Here is a 19,480-nt window from a genome sequence, read left to right on the forward strand (position 1 = left end):
AGGGCAACTATACGCCCAACCTGGAATCTGATGATATGCTGCCAACCGCTGCAAAATTCTAGCACAAGGGTTTTTATTCAGTGTAAGCATAAAAGTAATTGTATTCCTCTTTAAATTTATTACCATATTGACATTTATATTTGTTGGTTATAAGTATGTGTGGTATTGTGGTGGCTTTCTCAAGCTCTGCAATATTTTAACTGTTTCTTGCTTGGATTATTGAGGTTTGTGCTTTCCAAATGTTATGCCTGAAAGTCTTGTCTTGTTTATTCGTTGTTGTTTTAATCAAAGTGGTAGACAGGTTCCTTGCTACAGTGGAGCACTGGACCCAAATTCATGACGTTAGATAAACTCAAAATTTTCTCTGAAAATGTTTGCTCTGATCAGCCTTTTGTTTAATCATACCATGAGGGCCACCCCTCAAAATGTGTCTGTCTTCAAGCCAAGCTATGGCTCTATTTACAAATCCTTTGATCTTTACAAGCCGTTAAATAGAATGCAGCTGGTGAGTGAAGGTGATAATTGGTTAATAGCTTCAACTATCCCATTCCAATTCCCCATGTCTCTCATTTAAATTGTCTGCTGCAGTACTCTGATCTGTTTGTTTTCATTACTCATGTTACTGCAATTACCTTCAGTAACTAGCTTTCTCTAAAGCTACACTAGTCAATTACCAGCCTCTAAAGTCCCTTAATGAAAGGATTTGTTTCTTTGCTTTGTAGCAGTGGTTTGGTATATTTGACCTTGGACCCAGAGAATTACACACAACAGAAGGGGAAAGACATACCATTAATTGGAGTGACCTCTATTGGTCCAATTAAAAGGGATCCCTTCCCAAATTTTTAAATCTCTGAAAACTCACTGAAGTTTACAACTGTAGGCTGGTAGTGGCAACTTTGCCTGCTTTTGAAATTGCTCTTAAGCAACCATTCAAACAATGTCACCACATTTCTCATGGCAGAAGGTGCTGCGTTGTGACCAGTAACTGGAAGACACAATTTGACTAAAGAGTATGGCCCCGTTCAGAAGACACCTTAAACCATGATTTTAACTGCGGTGAGTAAGACTTTTTGCCTTATTCACCATGGTTAAAGCCATGGCTTAAGGTGTCTTCTGAACAGGGCCTATGACAAGGATTGGGTTCCCACTATATTCCTTGTGGGAAAGAAACGCACATGAATGGAATAAACCCTTTCAGCAAGAGCACCAATATTTACATTGACAAGAGGGCTGGGCCAGGAAGCAGCTTGTGATTGTAGAGGTAACTGATTGTTATAGTTCACTTAAAATGATTTAGCCTGCCTTTATGTTATAGGTGGAGTATAGGAAGGCACTGCTTCCTATGTCTTTAAAGCTGACCAATCAATGGCTTTCAATTATACTAGTCAAGCCATCCTTTCTAAAAGCTGTCAGATCTCATCCAACGGTCACCATCTGAATGGCATCTCAAAAATCCACAGTTCTTTGTATTATGGAATGGATTAATGCTTGGCCCGTTTCCAGCCAAGCAAGAGCAAGACTCTAAGGCCCCCTGTTTCAAATGGTGCCTTAAAAAAAGCATCAGCAACAACAAAAACAGGGGGGGGAACTGGGTTGGCAAGATTACAGTACTAGAGTAAAAGCCTCTAATTGCAAATCCAACTCTTTAAGTAGACCCCCAGACCATGAACAGGAACATCCTATATAACAGTCCATGGAAGCTCTTTCACATATTACACTTTGAGAAATTGGGTCAGTCTTTATTGATGGCTTTTAGCACTCAGGGAATACAAGAAAACCTAAACAGCAGATTTATATAAATCAGAGCTACATATATCCTATTAATTGCTTAATTACCTTTGCTCATTGATGGTTCTGGTGCTTTGAACTATGAAAACTACTCTGAACTACAGAAGCATATTTGAAGCCCATTTTTCTGTAACTCTGACTTATTTACTTATTTATTTGTATCATTTTCCTACAAAAACATGGCACTCAAGGCTTCTTACAGACACAAATAAAACTGATTAAAACAATAAAACAACACATTCGAATACAATAAAATATAACAATTACAGTGGGGGAAAAACATTATTAAAAACTGCCAACCCAAAAGATCCACATATAGGCTAAAAGCTTTCTTTTTAAATATTTCCCTACTTTCACTGTGAATTTAACATAGAACAGACAACAAATCATACGATTAAAAAAAGAACAAAAGTTACAAACATAGGAATGTCATTTTTAAAAATCAAATACACCATTCTTTAAAAAAAGGGGGGAGTTATGCATAGGTTTCAAGAAAAGCAGACCAAATATCCATGTATTTATCCAGTCGCCTTCTTAAATAAAGTGTTATTTGCCTGCCAGCAAAGAGGGAGCAACCTAACCTTCCTTGCAAGAATGGTTCCCCAGCCTGATGTTAGGGCTGTAGTCACTTTTAAGTATACAAGGAACAGTGGTGCAGAATCTGGACTCTTGAAAACCACGTGAAGCTGAGCAATAAGAGAAATGTCTGACTCTGGAAGATGGGGAGAAAAGCCTGAATGTTGGTGGACAGTGTCTGCCAAAATCTAAGGCTGGATGACCTTGGGACAAGACCTCTAATCGTCAGGTGTATTTTAATTATCTCCCTGTTCGTTGCTTCATGGTTCCTTGCCCTTGAACCTAACACCTTCCCCACTTCATGCACTGTTCTCTTTCCTTGGTTCCCTACACTTGCTCTTTCAAAAACATTTTTGCAAGAACTCAAATGTTTAATTTAGCTATATCATACAATTTAAACAAATATAGAATTTCTTTTGAGATCAGATTTTGGGGTTTCATGAGGTTTCTAAGTGCAAAATACACCTTCTCATTTTTATGAAGCAGTACAGTCTCAGTTCAGTACATTCAGGGGTGTAGGGAGGGAGAGAGCACATGTACCAAAATGCATGCTATGCAGACACATATAACGTATAATGCTCTCCCCCTCTTTTTAAAGCTGCTGGAGCAGGGGAGTTAGTCATGGTGAACAGACAGCGATTTAAGCGTATCCTGGCTTTTCTTCAAGGTGCCTTTTTGTGGGGGGAAATGGCTATCTGGATACCTTTACACCCATTTACATGTAATATATAGTTGATCCCAAAGAGAAGCAGCATTTGGTCCAGGCAAGTGTTGTACTTCTTACCTGATTGTATTATCTGATGAACCACTGACTACTAGTCTATCTCTGTACTGTAGACACGCAATGCCTCGCTTGTGGCCATTTAAGGTACGCACAAACTCACAGGTACTTGTGTTCCATACCTGTAAGAGAGACACACAGAAGGAAATGGATTATTCTGGAAGTAATGCCCATGGACAAGTATTTCTATGAGAGAGACATATATTGTTAATGAGTGTTGGACTAGGACTGAGGAGACCTTGGATCAAATCTGCACCCAGCCATGAAACTCACAGGATGCCCTTGGGCTAGTCACTCCCAGCTAAATTTACCTCATAGGGTGGTTTTGTGAATAAAGTGGGGGGAGGGGAGAAGAAACCATGTATACCACCTTGAGCTCCTTAGAGAAAGACAGATATAATAAATGCAATGAATAAATAAATAGAACAAAGTCAACATGACTTCAAGATTTGCACCTTTATAGTTCTATCACCTGACGCCGACACAATGTACTTGTCATCGAAGTCTACCACATTGACAGCTGCCCTGTGTCCAACCAGAACCCTTCGTAGGGTGATGTCTGTTGGGGAGGCCATGTCCCACACAGCAATGGAACGGTCTTTGGAGCATGTCACCATCATGCCGTTATTAAAGCGCAGGTGCAGTACCGCTTCACAATGATGGATCAGTGTATTTAGCATCTCACCCGTATTTACATCCCACACTCTGGAATTTGCAATAAAACAGAAAGGGGGCAAGAAAGAGAGAGAGATTATGAGTTTTCTATGGTAAACAAAGGGTCCGATAGTTGGGTGCACTAAAAGGGGGGGGACATTTTGCCAGAATATAAACTGCTAAAAATCTCTTTAAAAGTTGTGCTAAAAACCCTGTCCTATAAGCTTAATTTGGTAGCAATGATTTAAATAGTACTTTTGATATGAAAAATAAATCGGATTCTTTCTCCCAGCAACTCTGCGAAAGACTCTGTTAAAGATGGAGAACTAGGAATAAAATACTACGTAATGTGTGAAATGTCACATAGTGAATCTACATCTGTACTGCAATTTGAATCAAACTATCTTCCTGTAGATTTACTCAGGTTAGTTACACAGTCCAGCAAATAAAATGTTGCAACACAGTTAACATGGTAATGACCGAAGAAGCAAGAGCCCCACCCGCTGCCCCTTCCACCCCATAATAGTTAGATGGTGACCTGAGAACTGGAATCTGAGGAATGAGGACAGTTTCAGGAGCTGAGTTTCTCTGCTTGTGGGTGTAATGCAGAATCTGAACCTGGCTACCAAATTGGTTTTCCTGAAAAGCTTCTACCTGAATTTTAAAAATCATGGCTGCAGAGAAGAATATGGGCAAATTGTACAAAAGGGCAGGGGCGTCGGTGCTCTGAGTTCCATCCCCGTTTCCCAACTCAGGCAGTTCCTCAGCACATTTCTAGGCTTTGTGCTTTCAAATAATCCATATTAACACTCTCCTAATCCAGCAAAGCCCCCCCCCCCCAAAAAAGATAATTTCATTTTAACACAGAATTGTGTTTGGTTTTGCGGGAAATGCAGAACACCACTGAGCCAAATATTCTGCCCTTTTAACCCCTTGTCTTTTTTAATCTAGGCCACAATGATTCAAAATGTTGTAATAGCATCTAAGATTTGAAATATTTCTTTAGTCCTGCTAGTGTGTGTGTGTGTGTGTGTGTGTGTGTATGTGTTTTTTGTTGTTTATTCGTTCAGTCGCTTCCGACTCTTCGTGACTTCATGGACCAGCCCACGCCAGAGCTTTCTGTCGGCTGTCGCCACCCCTAGCTCCCCCAAGGTCAAGTCTGTCACCTCCAGAATATCATCCATCCATCTTGCCCTTGGTCGGCCCCTCTTCCTTTTGCCTTCCACTTTCCCTAGCATCAGCCTCTTCTCCAGGGTATCCTGTCTTCTCATTATGTGGCCATTTTGCCTTTAATACCATTCCCTCAAGTGAGCAGTCTGGCTTTATTTCCTGGAGTATGGACTGGTTTGATCTTCTTGCAGTCCAAGGCACTCTCAGAATTTTCCTCCAACACCACAGTTCAAAAGCATCTATCTTCCTTCGCTCAGCTTTCCTTATGGTCCAGCTCTCGCAGCCATAGGTTACTACGGGGAATACCATTGCTTTAACTATGCGGACCTTTGTTGTCAGTGTGGTGTCTCTGCTCTTAACTATTTTATCAAGATTTGTCATTGCTCTCCTCCCAAGAAGTAAACGTCTTCTGATTTCCTGGCTGCAGTCAGCGTCTGCAGTAATCTTTGCACCCAGAAATACAAAGTCTGTCATTGCCTCCACGTTTTCTCCCTCTATTTGCCAGTTATCAATCAAGCCGGTTGCCATAATCTTGGTTTTTTTGAGGTTTAACTGCAACCCAGCTTTTGCACTTTCTTCTTTCACCTTCATCATAAGGCTCCTCAGCTCCACCTCGCTTTCAGCCATCAAAGTGGTGTCATCTGCATATCTGAGATTGTTAATGTTTCTTCCTGCGATTTTAACTCCAGCCTTGGATTCGTCAAGCCCAGCACGTCGCATGATGTGTTCTGCATACAAGTTGAATAGGTAAGGTGAGAGTATACAACCCTGCCGTACTCCTTTCCCAATCTTAAACCAGTCCGTTGTTCCGTGGTCTGTTCTTACCGTTGCTACTTGTTCGTTATACAGATTCCTCAGGAGGCAGACAAGATGACTTGGTATCCCCATACCACCAAGAACTTGCCACAGTTTGTTATGATCCACACAGTCAAAGGCTTTAGAATAGTCAATAAAACAGAAATAGATGTTTTTCTGGAACTCCCTGGCTTTCTCCATTATCCAGCGGATATTGGCAATTTGGTCTCTAGTTCCTCTGCCTTTTCTAAACCCAGCTTGTACATCTGGCAATTCTCGCTCCATGAATTGCTGGAGTCTACCTTGCAGGATCTTGAGCATTACCTTGCTGGCATGTGAAATAAGTGCCACTGTACGATAGTTTGAACATTCTTTAGTGTTTCCCTTTTTTGGTATGGGGATATAAGTTGATTTTTTCCATTCTGGTGGCCATTCTTGTGTTTTCAAAATTTGCTGGCATATGGCATGCATCACCTTGACAGCATCATCTTGCAATATTTTAAACAGTTCAGCTGGGATACCGTCGTCTCCTGCTGCCTTGTTATTAGCAATGCTTCTTAAGGCCCATTCGACCTCACTCTTCAGGATGTTTGGCTCTAACTCACTGACTACACCATCTGAGCTATCCCCGATATTATCCTTCCTATACAGATCTTCCGTATATTCTTGCCACCTTTTCTTGATCTCTTCTGTTTCTGTTAGGTCCTTGCCATCTTTGTTTTTGATCATACCCATTTTTGCCTGGAATTTACCTCCAATGTTTCTAATTTTCTGGAAGAGGTCTCTTGTCCTTCCTATTCTATTGTCTTCTTCCACTTCCGCACATTGCTTGTTTAAAAATAATTCCTTATCTCTTCTGGCTAACCTCTGGAATTTTGCATTTAATTGGGCATATCTCCCCCTATCACTGTTGCCTTTTGCTTTCCTTCTTTCTTGGGCTACTTCCAGTGTCTCAGTATATATATATATATATATATATATATATATATATATATATATTCCTGGTTGACACTGAGGAATTTAAAACATTTTATAGACCTGCTAAACTAAACAGGTTATAACTGGATATTTTATGTAAGCAGAATACATACGATCAGTTATGCTGACAGTTATCTTTTCCCAAGGACAGTTTATTTATTTTAATTTACACACACACTCATACACACGTAGGTGTGTTGCTAACCCTGAAATCTAGGATTTAAGATGCTGACTCTGAAAGCTTTTTTGTTTTTGTTTTACAAAACCTTGGAGAAAACTGTTTTCTGATCCTTTTGCATGCCTTTGATCTCCTCTGATTTGAAGATGGAGTTTTACTAGGGCTTGAGGAGCAAATTCATCCTCTTCTTGAGTGTTGAAATTGCAAAGCAGCCCTGACTGTGAGCCATGTAGTCCTCCAGTTCAAATCTCAACTCAGCTTTGGATTCATTAGAGGGCTTTTTGCAAAAGACTTTTCTCTCAGCCTCCCGACCACCACACACGTCTCCAATAGGGGGATAATACTATTTGCTGGTATATATTAGGGGCAAGTGAAGATGAGATGGGCGGCACACAGAGAGGTTGCACAGAGAAAAGCATTTCCACGATCATGTGAAACATCTCAGAACCACATACCACTTCTGTTCTTTGACAATGCCCAGGTAAGGTTACTGCAATGCATTATACATGAGGATGCCTATGAAAAGTGCTTGGAAACTTCAACGTAATTTAAAAAAGACCTGCTGAGTTATTAAGTGGTACTTAAAAATGAGATCATGTTGCACCACGAAGTAAAGAACTGCACTGGCTACCAGTTTATTTCCAGGAACAATTCAAAAAGCTGATTTTTTTATATTTAAAGGTTTAAATGGCTTCGGACTAGGGTATCCTAAGGACTGCTTACTCCCACAACAACTTCTATAAAGCCATGCTTTGGGGGCCTTCCTTTTCAGAGGTGAGGTAGCTGGCCAAATCTCTGTGATGGTTCCCAGGTTCCAAAATGTGCCTCCCCTCCAAGTGTTATTCCTCATGTTCCTACACTGATAACTTTTATGGCATGAATTAAACGCTTTCCTAGTTACACCAAAGCTTTTGGTGACATACTTGGTGAGATGTTTTTGTTTGGGGTTGGTTCTTTTCCCCTCTTATTTTCCTTTTGCTTGTTGGCTGTTGGTTCTATTCTCTGCTTTTAATGTTTTTCACTGTAACTGATTGTTTTAATTATGGTATAGCCTGCCTTGGAGGCCTATATGTGTTAGAAAAATAGGATATACATATTTTCAAGGAATAAATAAATAAAATAGCTACCTGACAGTGGAATCCGATGATCCAGTGATGATCACCCGCTCATCATACTGGAGGCAAAGGACCGACCCCGTGTGTCCAGTCAGAATCCTCTTGCATTCTAGTGTATTCTTGTCCCAGATCTAGGAAGGCAAAGGGGTACACACTGGGATTGCATCACAAGGTAAATGGGCTGTATTGCTAGATTGGCTCTTTTGTTTTCTACAACACAGCATTTTATTTACAAAGGAGAGCAAAACTTCTCTAAGTGGCACACAACGCACTTTGTATTCCACAGGCACTTTGGAGCAATATAAACTATCCTTAATATCTCTGTTTTTAATATGAACATCGTGTTTACCCTTCTCATTAGGGAACAGGAAGACTTTAATTACTGAAGGACCAATAACACGGCTAGCAATGAACAGAGTGCAAGAAAATGAAGCAGATAATATAGATTTATCCTCCTTGTTTGGAAGAGAGGGAGGAAAACCAATGTATTTCAAAGTCAAGCTTGAAAGGGAGGGGGTGGGATGAAGAAAATGATTAACCTCATCCCTTCCAGTTTCTCTCCTGCATTGTGCCTCCTAAATGAAGGCACACCTGCATTCTTTTTGGGACTGGATGTTGTGTTCCACTATTGCCCACTGGGGAGCTCTCACCTTGATGGTATTGTCTCGGAGGCCACTCACTATCTTCTGATCATCATACTGTAAACAATAAACCCCTTTGCTTGTTTCACTCCGGCAGTGGATTCGCTGTAAGCTGTGCCTTCCACACCGCCAGTTTGATTCTATCGTCTGGGGGCGAGAGAGAAAAACAATTTTAAAGTGTGGAACAAACATCATGGAAATTTTTCAACAATAAAGCCTGTGACTCCTGGGACAACAGAAGCAGCTCTAATGCTGAAACCATATATCATTAGACAGTCTCAGGGCGTGCTTGGAGGAGGGCGTGCTTGGAGGACTGGGAAAGGGGGAGGCCTGCACCTCCCCCTTTCCCAGTCCCTAGCTTCCATGATGTTCCGAACCCTTCTAAGAAGATTCTACTTGTTACCAAGATGGCAAAAGCACCAGCTGTCTAAAATATGGTGTCTCAACAATGGGAGGCAAGCTTATCTAATGATATATGAGCAATTGTCAAAGGACACTTGACTTCTGAGCACTGCCCTCTGCCTTGACTGGGCCAGGAAGGCAGAATGCCAATTGACCTTCACCCACTCTACAATAGGCTTTATTTCCTCTTGTGCTGATTGTCAATCCAGATAGTCAAACAGAAAAGACCTTTTGCTCCACACGTGCTATCAGTCCACTTGGTCCTGGTGCTCCGCTTTTTTTTTGGAAGACCTTCTCCAGAATTAAGGTAACAGTGGACATTGCCAAATGAGCAGCCTATCTTGCTTTGGTCATAAGTATACTAGAAGAAGTTTAAACAATTGCTTGACTTGGGAAGACCCACTGTGAGAAAGTTTGACAACTCCTGATCACAAATGAGGCACTATGAGATACTACTTCTATGGAAACATCTATTATTATTATTATTATTATTATTATAATTTATATAGCACCATCAGTGTACATTGTGCTGTACAGAGTAAAACAATAAAATAGCAAAACCCTGCCGCATAGGCTTACATTCTAATAGAATCATAATAAAACAATAAGAAGGGGAAGAGAATGCACCAAACAGGCACAGGGTAGAGTAAAATTGACAGTATAAAATCTACATATTTAATGCACTGTAAGCCTGGAAGTAGAATGGTTAGGATTTATAGCAAAACGGAATTTAAATCATGATTATAAGGTTGTACCAGATCATCCATTTTCATTTTTCACTCAAATTTCTATGAACCAACAAGACAGTCAACCTCAGTCGCTACCACTAAAGTGTCTGAACACCCTTTCCCCTACAATGAAGTGGAGACCAACTATAAATGGATCTGGCATTTATGGCACCTAAGTGACTTAAAGGCAGATTAATAAAGGACTGTTGGTATCAGAGATTCAGCTCCAGGAAAAATTTATTTATTTATTTATTTATTTATTTATTTATTTTTATTTATTTATTTATTTATTTATTTATTACATTTTTATACTGCCCAATAGCCGAAGCTCTATTCAAAGATCCACATTTTTCTGTCATTCTGTGTACATGCAGTAGGAAGCCACAACTGAACTGGTTGGTATCTGTGTAGGAAATTCATAGCAATCCTAAGCAACTGACGGATTGGCCATGAAATTGCCATCTCCTGCATGACCCTTTCTAGCTCTTACCTCTATATCTTGTATGATTTTGGGATAAAGTGCTCTGTAGAAGGAATTGGGTGGGGCTATCCCATCTGGAGGCTTGTTTTTAAAAAGATATTGTCCCCTAAAAGAAAGAAAGAAAGAAAGAAAGAAAGAATAAATGAAGAGTAGCCTTGCTCATACACAGGTCTGGCTTGGCTATTTTGTACAAGGATTTTTTAGATTGACTTGTAGTGCTCTTATTGTTAAGTAGATGGAAAAGGCAGTCTAGATAAGAGATGCTGTACCCCACTCCCTAATATTATTGTCTTTAGAGATGTAGCAGATTCACAGACTAGTAGGTACCTAAATTAAACTTTAGCTCTTTTCAAGTTTTAACTTTCACAGCTGCAAGTGGGGACAGACAGGTGATGGTCCTCAAAAAAAAGAAGAGTGACAACAGGACAGCATCTCAGTGACCAGCAAGTTCAACACAACATGATTGTTTATTTATTGATTTTATTACATTTCTATTTCACCAATACACAAAGTTCTCTGGATAATTCACAAAACAAGACTTAAACCCACAGAATACAGTGACATAATAAAACCTAATCTAAAAACTTTAAAAAATTTAAATAGGCTAAAACTAGAATAAAAACTAAAATAAAAGCCAGCAGGAGAGCAAACATCTTAAAACACACAAACAGATTCAAAATAAATAAATAATCTGAAAGACTAAAAAGGCTTAAGCCATATGTAGTATCAGCAAGTGCTTTTTACTGGTGCTTCTGGCAAACTGTATTGGCTTCTTCCTCAATTTAGTCTAGTTGGGAGTGGAGTGGGGGGGGCAGTGAATGGCAATCACTTCCTACTGTGTACATTTTTTTTCAAATCCTTCATCCTAAAGTTAAGGAGCCACCAAACACTGTGCAGAAGCTAGTAAACCCCACCAAGGGCATACTAACCACTCGTCTGCCTGGCAACATTCCTCGTGAAGCAGAGATGGGCACAAAAGCCTCAGAGTATAATCCTGGCAATTGAGACATGGCGTTTAGCCTAGGCCAGCTCTCGGCTCTCCCTTTCACTGTCGCATTACAACAATGCTTTTGACAGGCTGTTTTCTATGTTTCTCTCTCTTGCCAGTTACCTTGCAGCTATGCTGAGAAGCATCTGAGCATGAGGTGCCCTGGCACATGCAAGGTGAACCTTGGTTCAAGAACCACACCCAGTGATCTGAACCTTGTCTGGTTACTCCATATGAAAGAACAGAGAATATTTTTTTAAAAAAAAAAATCCATTAAGAAAATAGTTTTTTGTGATTGCATTATACAGTAGTATCTGAAGCTCTATTACTGTGCAAAAACGTCTGAAAAACAAATGTTGAGATTTCTGGAATTCTAGAAAAGATCTTGGTAAACAAAGTACTTGCCTAAATTACTAGATTAATCAGCAGCATATCTATATGGTATCATATTGAAATACAATACCTTATGAGTTTTGACAGCCTGTTACTAACAAACTGTTGTGCTGGTGCTGGGGAATGGGAGGGGGCAGTACAGACAACAGTATTCTTTGATTATTCTCTTGTAACTGTAATGAATGAGATGACCAATCAATAAAATTACAAATAAAAATTGTGAGACAAAAACGAGGGGGAGCCACGTAATTTAAAGAATTTCAAACATACATTTGTGGAAAAATTAAGCTCTGACAGTCCCCCAAGTTTTAAAATGCCCCAGCTTTGATGCCTTCCATATTAGCACATCGGGTTTTGCAAATCTACTCTCAATTGCGTGTGTAGCTCTGCAACTTCCTATAAACAAGCAGAGTTTTTGTCCCTACTGAGAATCAAAAAAAGAGCCCAGATGCTGAACTGTTAATTCAAGAACATATCATAAGCAACTCATAACCCGTTTTCTAAGGCCTGCGAAAGAGTATCATTCACCTATGCCAAGGCAAAAGGATTCCAGAAAACAAATTTCTGTTAGCTTCCTGAAGGTGTTAGAAACAAAGCACCCCCTTCCTGCCCATGCGTTTGGCCAATGTGCTGTCTGATACATTAACTATGAGCTACCAAGAGCGCAACTGATTTCTTAAACAGGACCATATATTGCTTACTCTAGGTTCCGAAGTTGCAGAAACTGGTGACGATGCCTTGTTTGCTGTTAGCACTACCATGGAAAAAGCAATTTGGAGTACGCCTAGTAATCAATACTAGATACAGAGTTGCATTTTAAGTATATTAGAAGACCTAAAAACATTCTAAACACATTATTTGCCCTCATAATCTACTAAACTATAATGGACTCCTAGTGTCAAAGGTCTTAATAAAATTTGCACTTGCAAGTTTGTAGCCTTATTATTTTTCAAAATAAATAAATAAATAAATAAATAAATGTAATAGCAGCTAAAATGCCTTAGCTGTCACTTTTGTCTTGTTTATGAAATATTCATACCAAATAGTCTCACAAACTTACTAAGGAGGCTGCTTGAACAGAAAATTATGTATTATGGGGATTGCCCTAGAAAGGGAAGGAACTAATGAAATGTTAACAGAGCAGCTTTAGGCTTAGATAAATCCTGCATAATAGAAAGACTATCTGCATTTCTCTCTGAATTTCTATCTGAATTTCTGTGTAATTGTCATCAGTGGTCTGTGTTCTGGGCAAATCTGAAGATTAAACAGATTTCCAATTGCAAGAATCTGCTGAGAAAAACAAATAATAATAATAATAATAATAATAATAATAATAATAATAATAATAATAATAATAATCACAAATGCAAACATCATACAACTAATTAAAACATTTAAAACCAATACATCACAAAGTGACCTATTATATGTAAAACACACCTACGTTTGACTTCTAGATTGTAACCTACTCTTCATAGAATGACTGAATTTTTACTATCCCTAAGACTGTTCTTAGTAACGGGAGGGAAGATCAGTGTATGTCACACTGACTTATGTTGGCTGTACCAGTGCTGACCGAACCAGAAGTTATTTTGGGTTCAGCCAATTTGATTAATAGTCAGAGATGGCACAGAAAGACAGGTCCCAGAGTTTTTTGAGCATGCACATTAAGTTCTTTTCCCATAGTCTTCATACTTTTAACCAGACGGAGTATGCAGACTGGAAAGAGCTCAAACAGAAATATCCACACACCCTGAGATGTGAAATCTGGACTCTGCTAAAAGACGGGATAGGTCAAGCATTCAAAACGGGGCCATGAAAATGTGATTTTTGGTAGGAAGTGGGAGGTAGAGATGAACTACCGTATTTCTTCGATTCTAAGACGCCATCGATTGTAAGACGCACACTAATTTCAGTACCACCAACAGAAAAAAAGCTTTGATTCTAAGAAATAATAAACGCACTCGCGATGCTAAGACGCACCCCGTTTTTAGGGATGTTTATATGGGGGGAAAAGCGCGTCTTAGAATTGAAGAAATACAGTACGAGCTCCCACTGACATGTAAGGTTTTCTAAGATGACTATGATAATTGAATGGACTGCATCTTCGGATTAGGCACCTCACCTTGATTAGGAGGTAGGATCCAATCATTTAGTTGCTCATTCAAGGGGAGGGGCCTTCCTCCCACCATTCCAGAATCCCTCAATCTTATGACTGATAACCAAAACTCAACATAATACAGCATGAAAGAGAGAAAACTGAGAAAGAACAGGACAGTAGAAAATATCCCTAGGGATCCTTACCTACCACCCCACACATACTGTGAAGGCAAAAGCTTAACATGTACAGATTCCAGTCACAAATAGTAATGGATGGGGTACATTTTGCAAGTCATGGAGAACAGGAATACATGGTAATTTCCTTTTCTCCCCTGACTCCAGAGGGCATTCCAGAAGCCTTTGGTATGTGTAAGAGCAGTACTATCCCAGGGTGGGTGTCCACCAACCAAGACCTTATGGAGAAAGTCTTCTGCAACCATCCTTCACACAAATGCCACATCTGCAGAGGAAAAGGTATCAATTGCCTGGAGAAAGTATGAATTGGCTGCAGTTTTATCCAATTAAAATTGCAGAGTCCGCCAAACATTCACCTTATGCCACATTCTTTCCTGTTGGTACACTGGCTTATGACAAAAGATTGGGAGGAAAATTCCCTGTGATCTGTGGAATGCCACATTCATTGTGGGGGATAAACAAGGGATCAACGTGGAGAATTATTTTGTCAGTGTGGAAAACATTAAGGGAGCAATCCTATGGCCACTAGGCACTGTCTAGACGGACATAGGGGTTTTCGGATTTTGGTAACCAATGTTGGAGCCAGTGCTCCATCCTCGGTTCCCAGAAACTATTCACCCTACTGTCTCCCCTGCCACCTTGTAGCCAGCATGGTTCTCTTTCTCCATGCTCAGAAATGGTGAAAAGGGGGCATTACCCAGGGGTGGGGTGTGGTGGGGTTGGGAGAAGACTGCAGAAACACCTTTATGCAGCTTCCCAAGCACCGCGCAGCCTCCCCGCTCCTCCAAAGCTCCCTGACTAGACCCCAGAAATTGAGCATCTAACAAAAAGTGCAGGGCAGATGGAGCACAGAAGAGAGGATCCCCTGTGCTCCGTCCACCCTGCATTGAATAGTCATTAGCCTCTGAGATCGGATGCTTACGACCATCCTAAAAGGATTGTGCCCTATGTTGAAGGTTAGAGGAAAGGGTCCCCAATTCAGAAACCTTCTTAGCTTATGTTGCTGCTATAGGAAAACTGTCCTTAGGGCAAAATTCCTAGGAGAACACATGACCATTGATTCAAAGAGAAACCTACCAGAGCCAGGAAGATGCACTTTAAATTCCAAGTGGGAAACCTGTGGACCACTGGAGAATTACATAGGGCTGCCCTTTTTAGAATTCAATAAACATGGGAATTATTAGATCAAGACTCTGATCCCTGGCATCCCAACACACTGTTGAGCACCTGCAACTTTCCTCTTAAGTGTGATAATACTTACGGTTTTTTGAAAGACCAGTTTGCAGGAAATGTAGGATAATCTGAATTTCTCTAATCAGGTTTCCTGCCAGATTTTGTGGTCGAGTGAAAATAAGCTTTCATCATTTTACAATATACCTGGCTGCTGGAGATTCTCCTTGAAAATAGCATTTTTAGGACACCTCCTGAATATCCTGCTTGCTATAACCCTTGACTTTCAGCCTTTAGGTTGTCAGTTGGAAACTTTCTGGATGAGGGTTTAGCATTGATCCCTGCAGTAGAAGAATCCAGTTCTGGAAACCAGAACATCCTTGGCCAATGTGATGCTATCACAGTGTAACGTTTGCTCTCTAATTCTGCATCCACTTAAGGACCATGAGAAATAAGAGGGAGTGCATATAGGAAATCTACAGGTCATGGTGACTCTGTAGGCATTTGTGCCTTTACTTTGGGGCAAGAATGTCTTGAAAAGAATCTTGGCCACTGAGAATTTCTTGCCTTTCAAAATCGCTGAACTAGCCTCTGGAATATATTGGGATTGCAAATTCATTCTGTGTCCAGTAGTGATGGCCCACTGAGCCATCTGCTAGCATGCTGGTTGCAACTGTGAGATGCTTCACCTTCATGAAAAACAGGCGCTATTGTGCCCAATAAATTATGGTGCTGAGTTCCAGGTGAAGTTATGTTGAGTGCGTTCTCCCTCATCTGTTCACATGTGCATTTACAGACATGTCCTTCCTGATGGCGGTTTTGAATTTGGTCTTGGAAGCCAAACAGAGTTTGATTTTCAGACAACTGATGTTTCTCTTGGCCTCTGAAGTGTCCCACTCCCCTTGTGCCAGGTGTGTATAGGCGAGACCACGTCTGAACAAACTGGCAGCCATGGTGATCAGGACTGTCTGAAATGGGTACGCTCATTCCCTGTGGAAGGTATTGTGGAGACAGCCACCAATCTAAGGAAAGATGTATTTGACCTAGAAGGTCTAATTGGAAAGGAGTGCATTGGGTTATCGTGTCCTAAAATAGGAGCAATATTCTTTGAACTGGTCTCAAGTGGAACCAGGGTTTGTTAGTTCGTTCATTTATTCATTCATAAACAGCCCTATAGCTGAAGGTCTCTTTTATTACGACTTACATAATAAAACTCTGGATTTAAGTTGTAATGTATCTAACAAGAAAGCTGCCAGGAGCATAGCGGTGAGGGAGATCTTCCTTAATCTGTTCTTCAGTTGATTAGATATCAGTTCAGTAGTAGCAAGCTCCTCCGATCATAGGTCTACTGCCCAGGCAAAGACTGAGTCAGTTGCAGAAGCCCAGAAAACTGCTGTGAAGTCTCAAGCAGCTTCCACTCTTTTATCCTAGGGCCCCCTTCCCCATTCACTGGGATAATGGCAGTGGAAGAACGGTCCTCAACTTAAGGGCGCTGAAATTGTTTCATAATGCTTTCTGATAGGATGTACAGCATATTGTACATTGTGCAATGATCTGAGTGGATCATTCCACTAATTTCTATATTCTCTCTCTCTCTCTCTCTCTCTCTCTCTGTGTGTGTGTGTGTGTGTGTGTGTGTGTGTGTGTGTGTAAGCACTGCCTTTGGCTTTCGGAGTCCTCGTGGAAAACTGTCTTCCCCCGGTATGTATTGGTGTGGATGTCCACTTGCGCCCCACCCTATCCCCACCCTCCGCATATTGCCCTCAGAAAACTGCAAGCTGTGGTAGTTCTTGGCCAATACCTCAGCAGGGAAGACACGGTCCTGGAAGTTACCTACTTGATCTATCTCTTCATCAGATAACACACTGTCATCTATGATAAGAGAAGTGATAGCTGTGATCTGCTTGGAGAGAGTGATAAGGAACAGTTAAGGGCCTCACTTCCTGGGCTTAAGACCTTGTCAGAGTCCAGAATTGATGTTTAAACAGCACATGACATGATATGCCCACTTGTACTTCTGTGTTAAATGGACCACTCTTTCAGGAATTCTGTATCCTCCCATAGATAGCTTAGTGTGCTTGTTCCCAGGACAGCAATCCTCAGAAGAGAATGATCCCCTACTAGAATGGCTGAAGGAGAAAACGCCAGTCTTGTCCTGCGATTTTCTCCTGTGTTTGCACTTGGCTCTGCCACAACAAGTGCTGCTGCACATATACTTTTGCTTTCCCTTCTGGGATCTCCCATAGGAACAGCTACCATTTGGGATATATCTTCCCTGTGAGTAAAGCCTGCCACACCTCTGATGTAATAAGCGCCCTTGCCCATTGTAAAATCAGCACTCAAGATGGGCTTGCTCCCACTGAGGCTTGGCAATGCTAGGGATGAAATTTGAAGGGAGGCATTTTTTTTTTACCTCCTCTTCTTCCAACTTGGTGCTGTGATTCAGAGCTGGGCAGCTATGTTGCAAACTCTGTGATCCAGTTCTCTCAATCACCGTGGCTTTGACAAGCCATGGTGCATGCCGGGCGCCATCTGCCTAATTACCTGCCCAGCCCAGCTTGTTATATCTTCCAAACCTGGGCAGCATGGCTTGTTGGAAACAACCATCAAATAACCCAACAACAACCCACGGGTTATTTGAAGGTTGTTTTGCCCTCCAACAAGCCATACCATCTGGGTTCGGACAACATGACAAACTGCACCAGAGTAGGTAATTAAGGAAATGGTGCCTGGCATACACTGGCACATGTATCTTAAGCTGTAATGATCATATGAATTGGGCCTGAGAATCATTGACTGGGTTTGTATGATTCTGGAGCTCGTTGTAACTTATTTAAGCTACAATGAACTGTGGTGCCTGGGGATACCATCCTGAAAATTCAAGCCATGACTGATGGTTGTCGTGTCATTCAAACCTGTGAAGGTTAAAAAAAGCCTTCCATAACCCTAAAACAAGCCATGGTTTCTGCGAGGGTTGTTTAACCCTGGCACAACCCATCCCTGCTGGATTCAGACAACACAAGGCGGAGTCACAGCTTCAAAATTCAAAATGGCTGCTGGCACATGCTGCAGCTCACAGTGGCTTAAATAAGCCACATTGGGCTGTTTGACCGTGCGAAGAGCCCCACTGTCTTTCCCCAAAATGGCATCTGCTGCCATATCCTTTGATGCCTGAAACAGTGCCATCCTAGCATGAAGTGGGATCCTGGGAGCAAGCAGGACTCCAACATTGGTTCCTGCCTTCCCAGTGTGAAGGGGAGGAGATTAGATGGTGTGCTGTGGGCATAGCAGTATTGGGCAGGCAGACAAGAGGATGAAAAAGATACAGAAGTGTGTCTTGTTTGCACCCAGTGGTCCATGAGGGAGGTATTGCTACTGCTCCCTCAAGTGCTTTCAATGGTGAAAACTTGAAACCCTGACTAAGCAGTGTCGAGTGAGGAAAAGCAGCATCTCAGGATTTTTTCAATGCTGAGCAATTAGGAGCTTCACTACAATCCTGCACCTCTGCCACTAAGCGCAGGTGGCGGGGGTGGGTGGGGTGTGTGGATCGGCAGGTGGGAGTGGGGGAGAAAGAGCAACTAAATGATTGGGCCCTGCCTCCTGATTAAGGAGTGGAACATACCCCCGAAGGCTTCTGAAATGCCCTCTGGTGTTAGGAGAGAATGGGTCTGAACAGACGACACGCTAAGCCATGGTTGCTAACTCTTTTGCAGCAGATGGTTAGTGAACGTGTTTAAACTGTGGTTATGTAGCCACCATGTATAGGAATATTCACATGACACTCTAAGCCATAATGTTCAAAATCCTTAAACACCGTGGTTTAGCATGTTGCCTGAACAGGGTCAATATATACCCAAAGAAAATGAAGAATATATAATGGAATTTAAAAGGCAATTTTCAGGCAAAATGAATGGTCAAACTGGTGACCATACCACTATAAGTCATTGTAAACCACTGGCACCTACTTCCCTTACTGAGCAGGGGAAAAGATGCATATAGGATGCTCTCACCATCCTCTCCGCTCTGCCAAACCCCTCCACAATGAATCTGTCCGGACCATCCTCTCAATCAGCTTCTTCCACAGCATGCCGTCAGACGTCACCCGGTACCACTCCTTGCACACCAGCTCAACAGCACACAAAGACTCAGCATCCAAGTACGACAGGATATTCTCTGCAATGTGATCTAGACCTCGAGCTGGAAGAAAAGTAAAGGCAGTCAGCGAGCACCGGGGAGCTCATCAGGAGCCCAGAAATATTAAGAGCATGTTTTCATCACCATTGTTGCTCGTTCCTTCCCCTGTATTACAGAGCTGGGATGATTGGGCAGCAAATAGTCTCTTGTGAA

At 41.4% G+C, this 19,480-nt stretch overlaps 1 protein-coding gene across 8 annotated transcripts in view; it reads right to left on the reverse strand.

The window, feature by feature from the left end:
* The window catches only part of BTRC (beta-transducin repeat containing E3 ubiquitin protein ligase), a 158,885-nt gene that overhangs the window by 14,950 nt on the left and 124,455 nt on the right, over positions 1–19,480 (reverse strand). For all 8 annotated transcript variants that reach the window (XM_063132535.1, XM_063132530.1, XM_063132537.1 and 5 more), the window contains 6 exons: positions 19,144–19,330; positions 10,297–10,393; positions 8,686–8,823; positions 8,048–8,166; positions 3,601–3,850; positions 3,149–3,267 (listed from right to left, as the gene is read on the reverse strand). In XM_063132535.1, the coding sequence (XP_062988605.1) occupies positions 3,149–3,267; positions 3,601–3,850; positions 8,048–8,166; positions 8,686–8,823; positions 10,297–10,393; positions 19,144–19,330 (910 nt within the window). The remainder of the gene's footprint in view (positions 1–3,148; positions 3,268–3,600; positions 3,851–8,047; positions 8,167–8,685; positions 8,824–10,296; positions 10,394–19,143; positions 19,331–19,480) is intronic.

Source organism: Elgaria multicarinata, chromosome 8 (genome assembly GCF_023053635.1).
Source record: "Elgaria multicarinata webbii isolate HBS135686 ecotype San Diego chromosome 8, rElgMul1.1.pri, whole genome shotgun sequence".
Taxonomy (NCBI): Eukaryota; Metazoa; Chordata; class Lepidosauria; order Squamata; family Anguidae; genus Elgaria; species Elgaria multicarinata.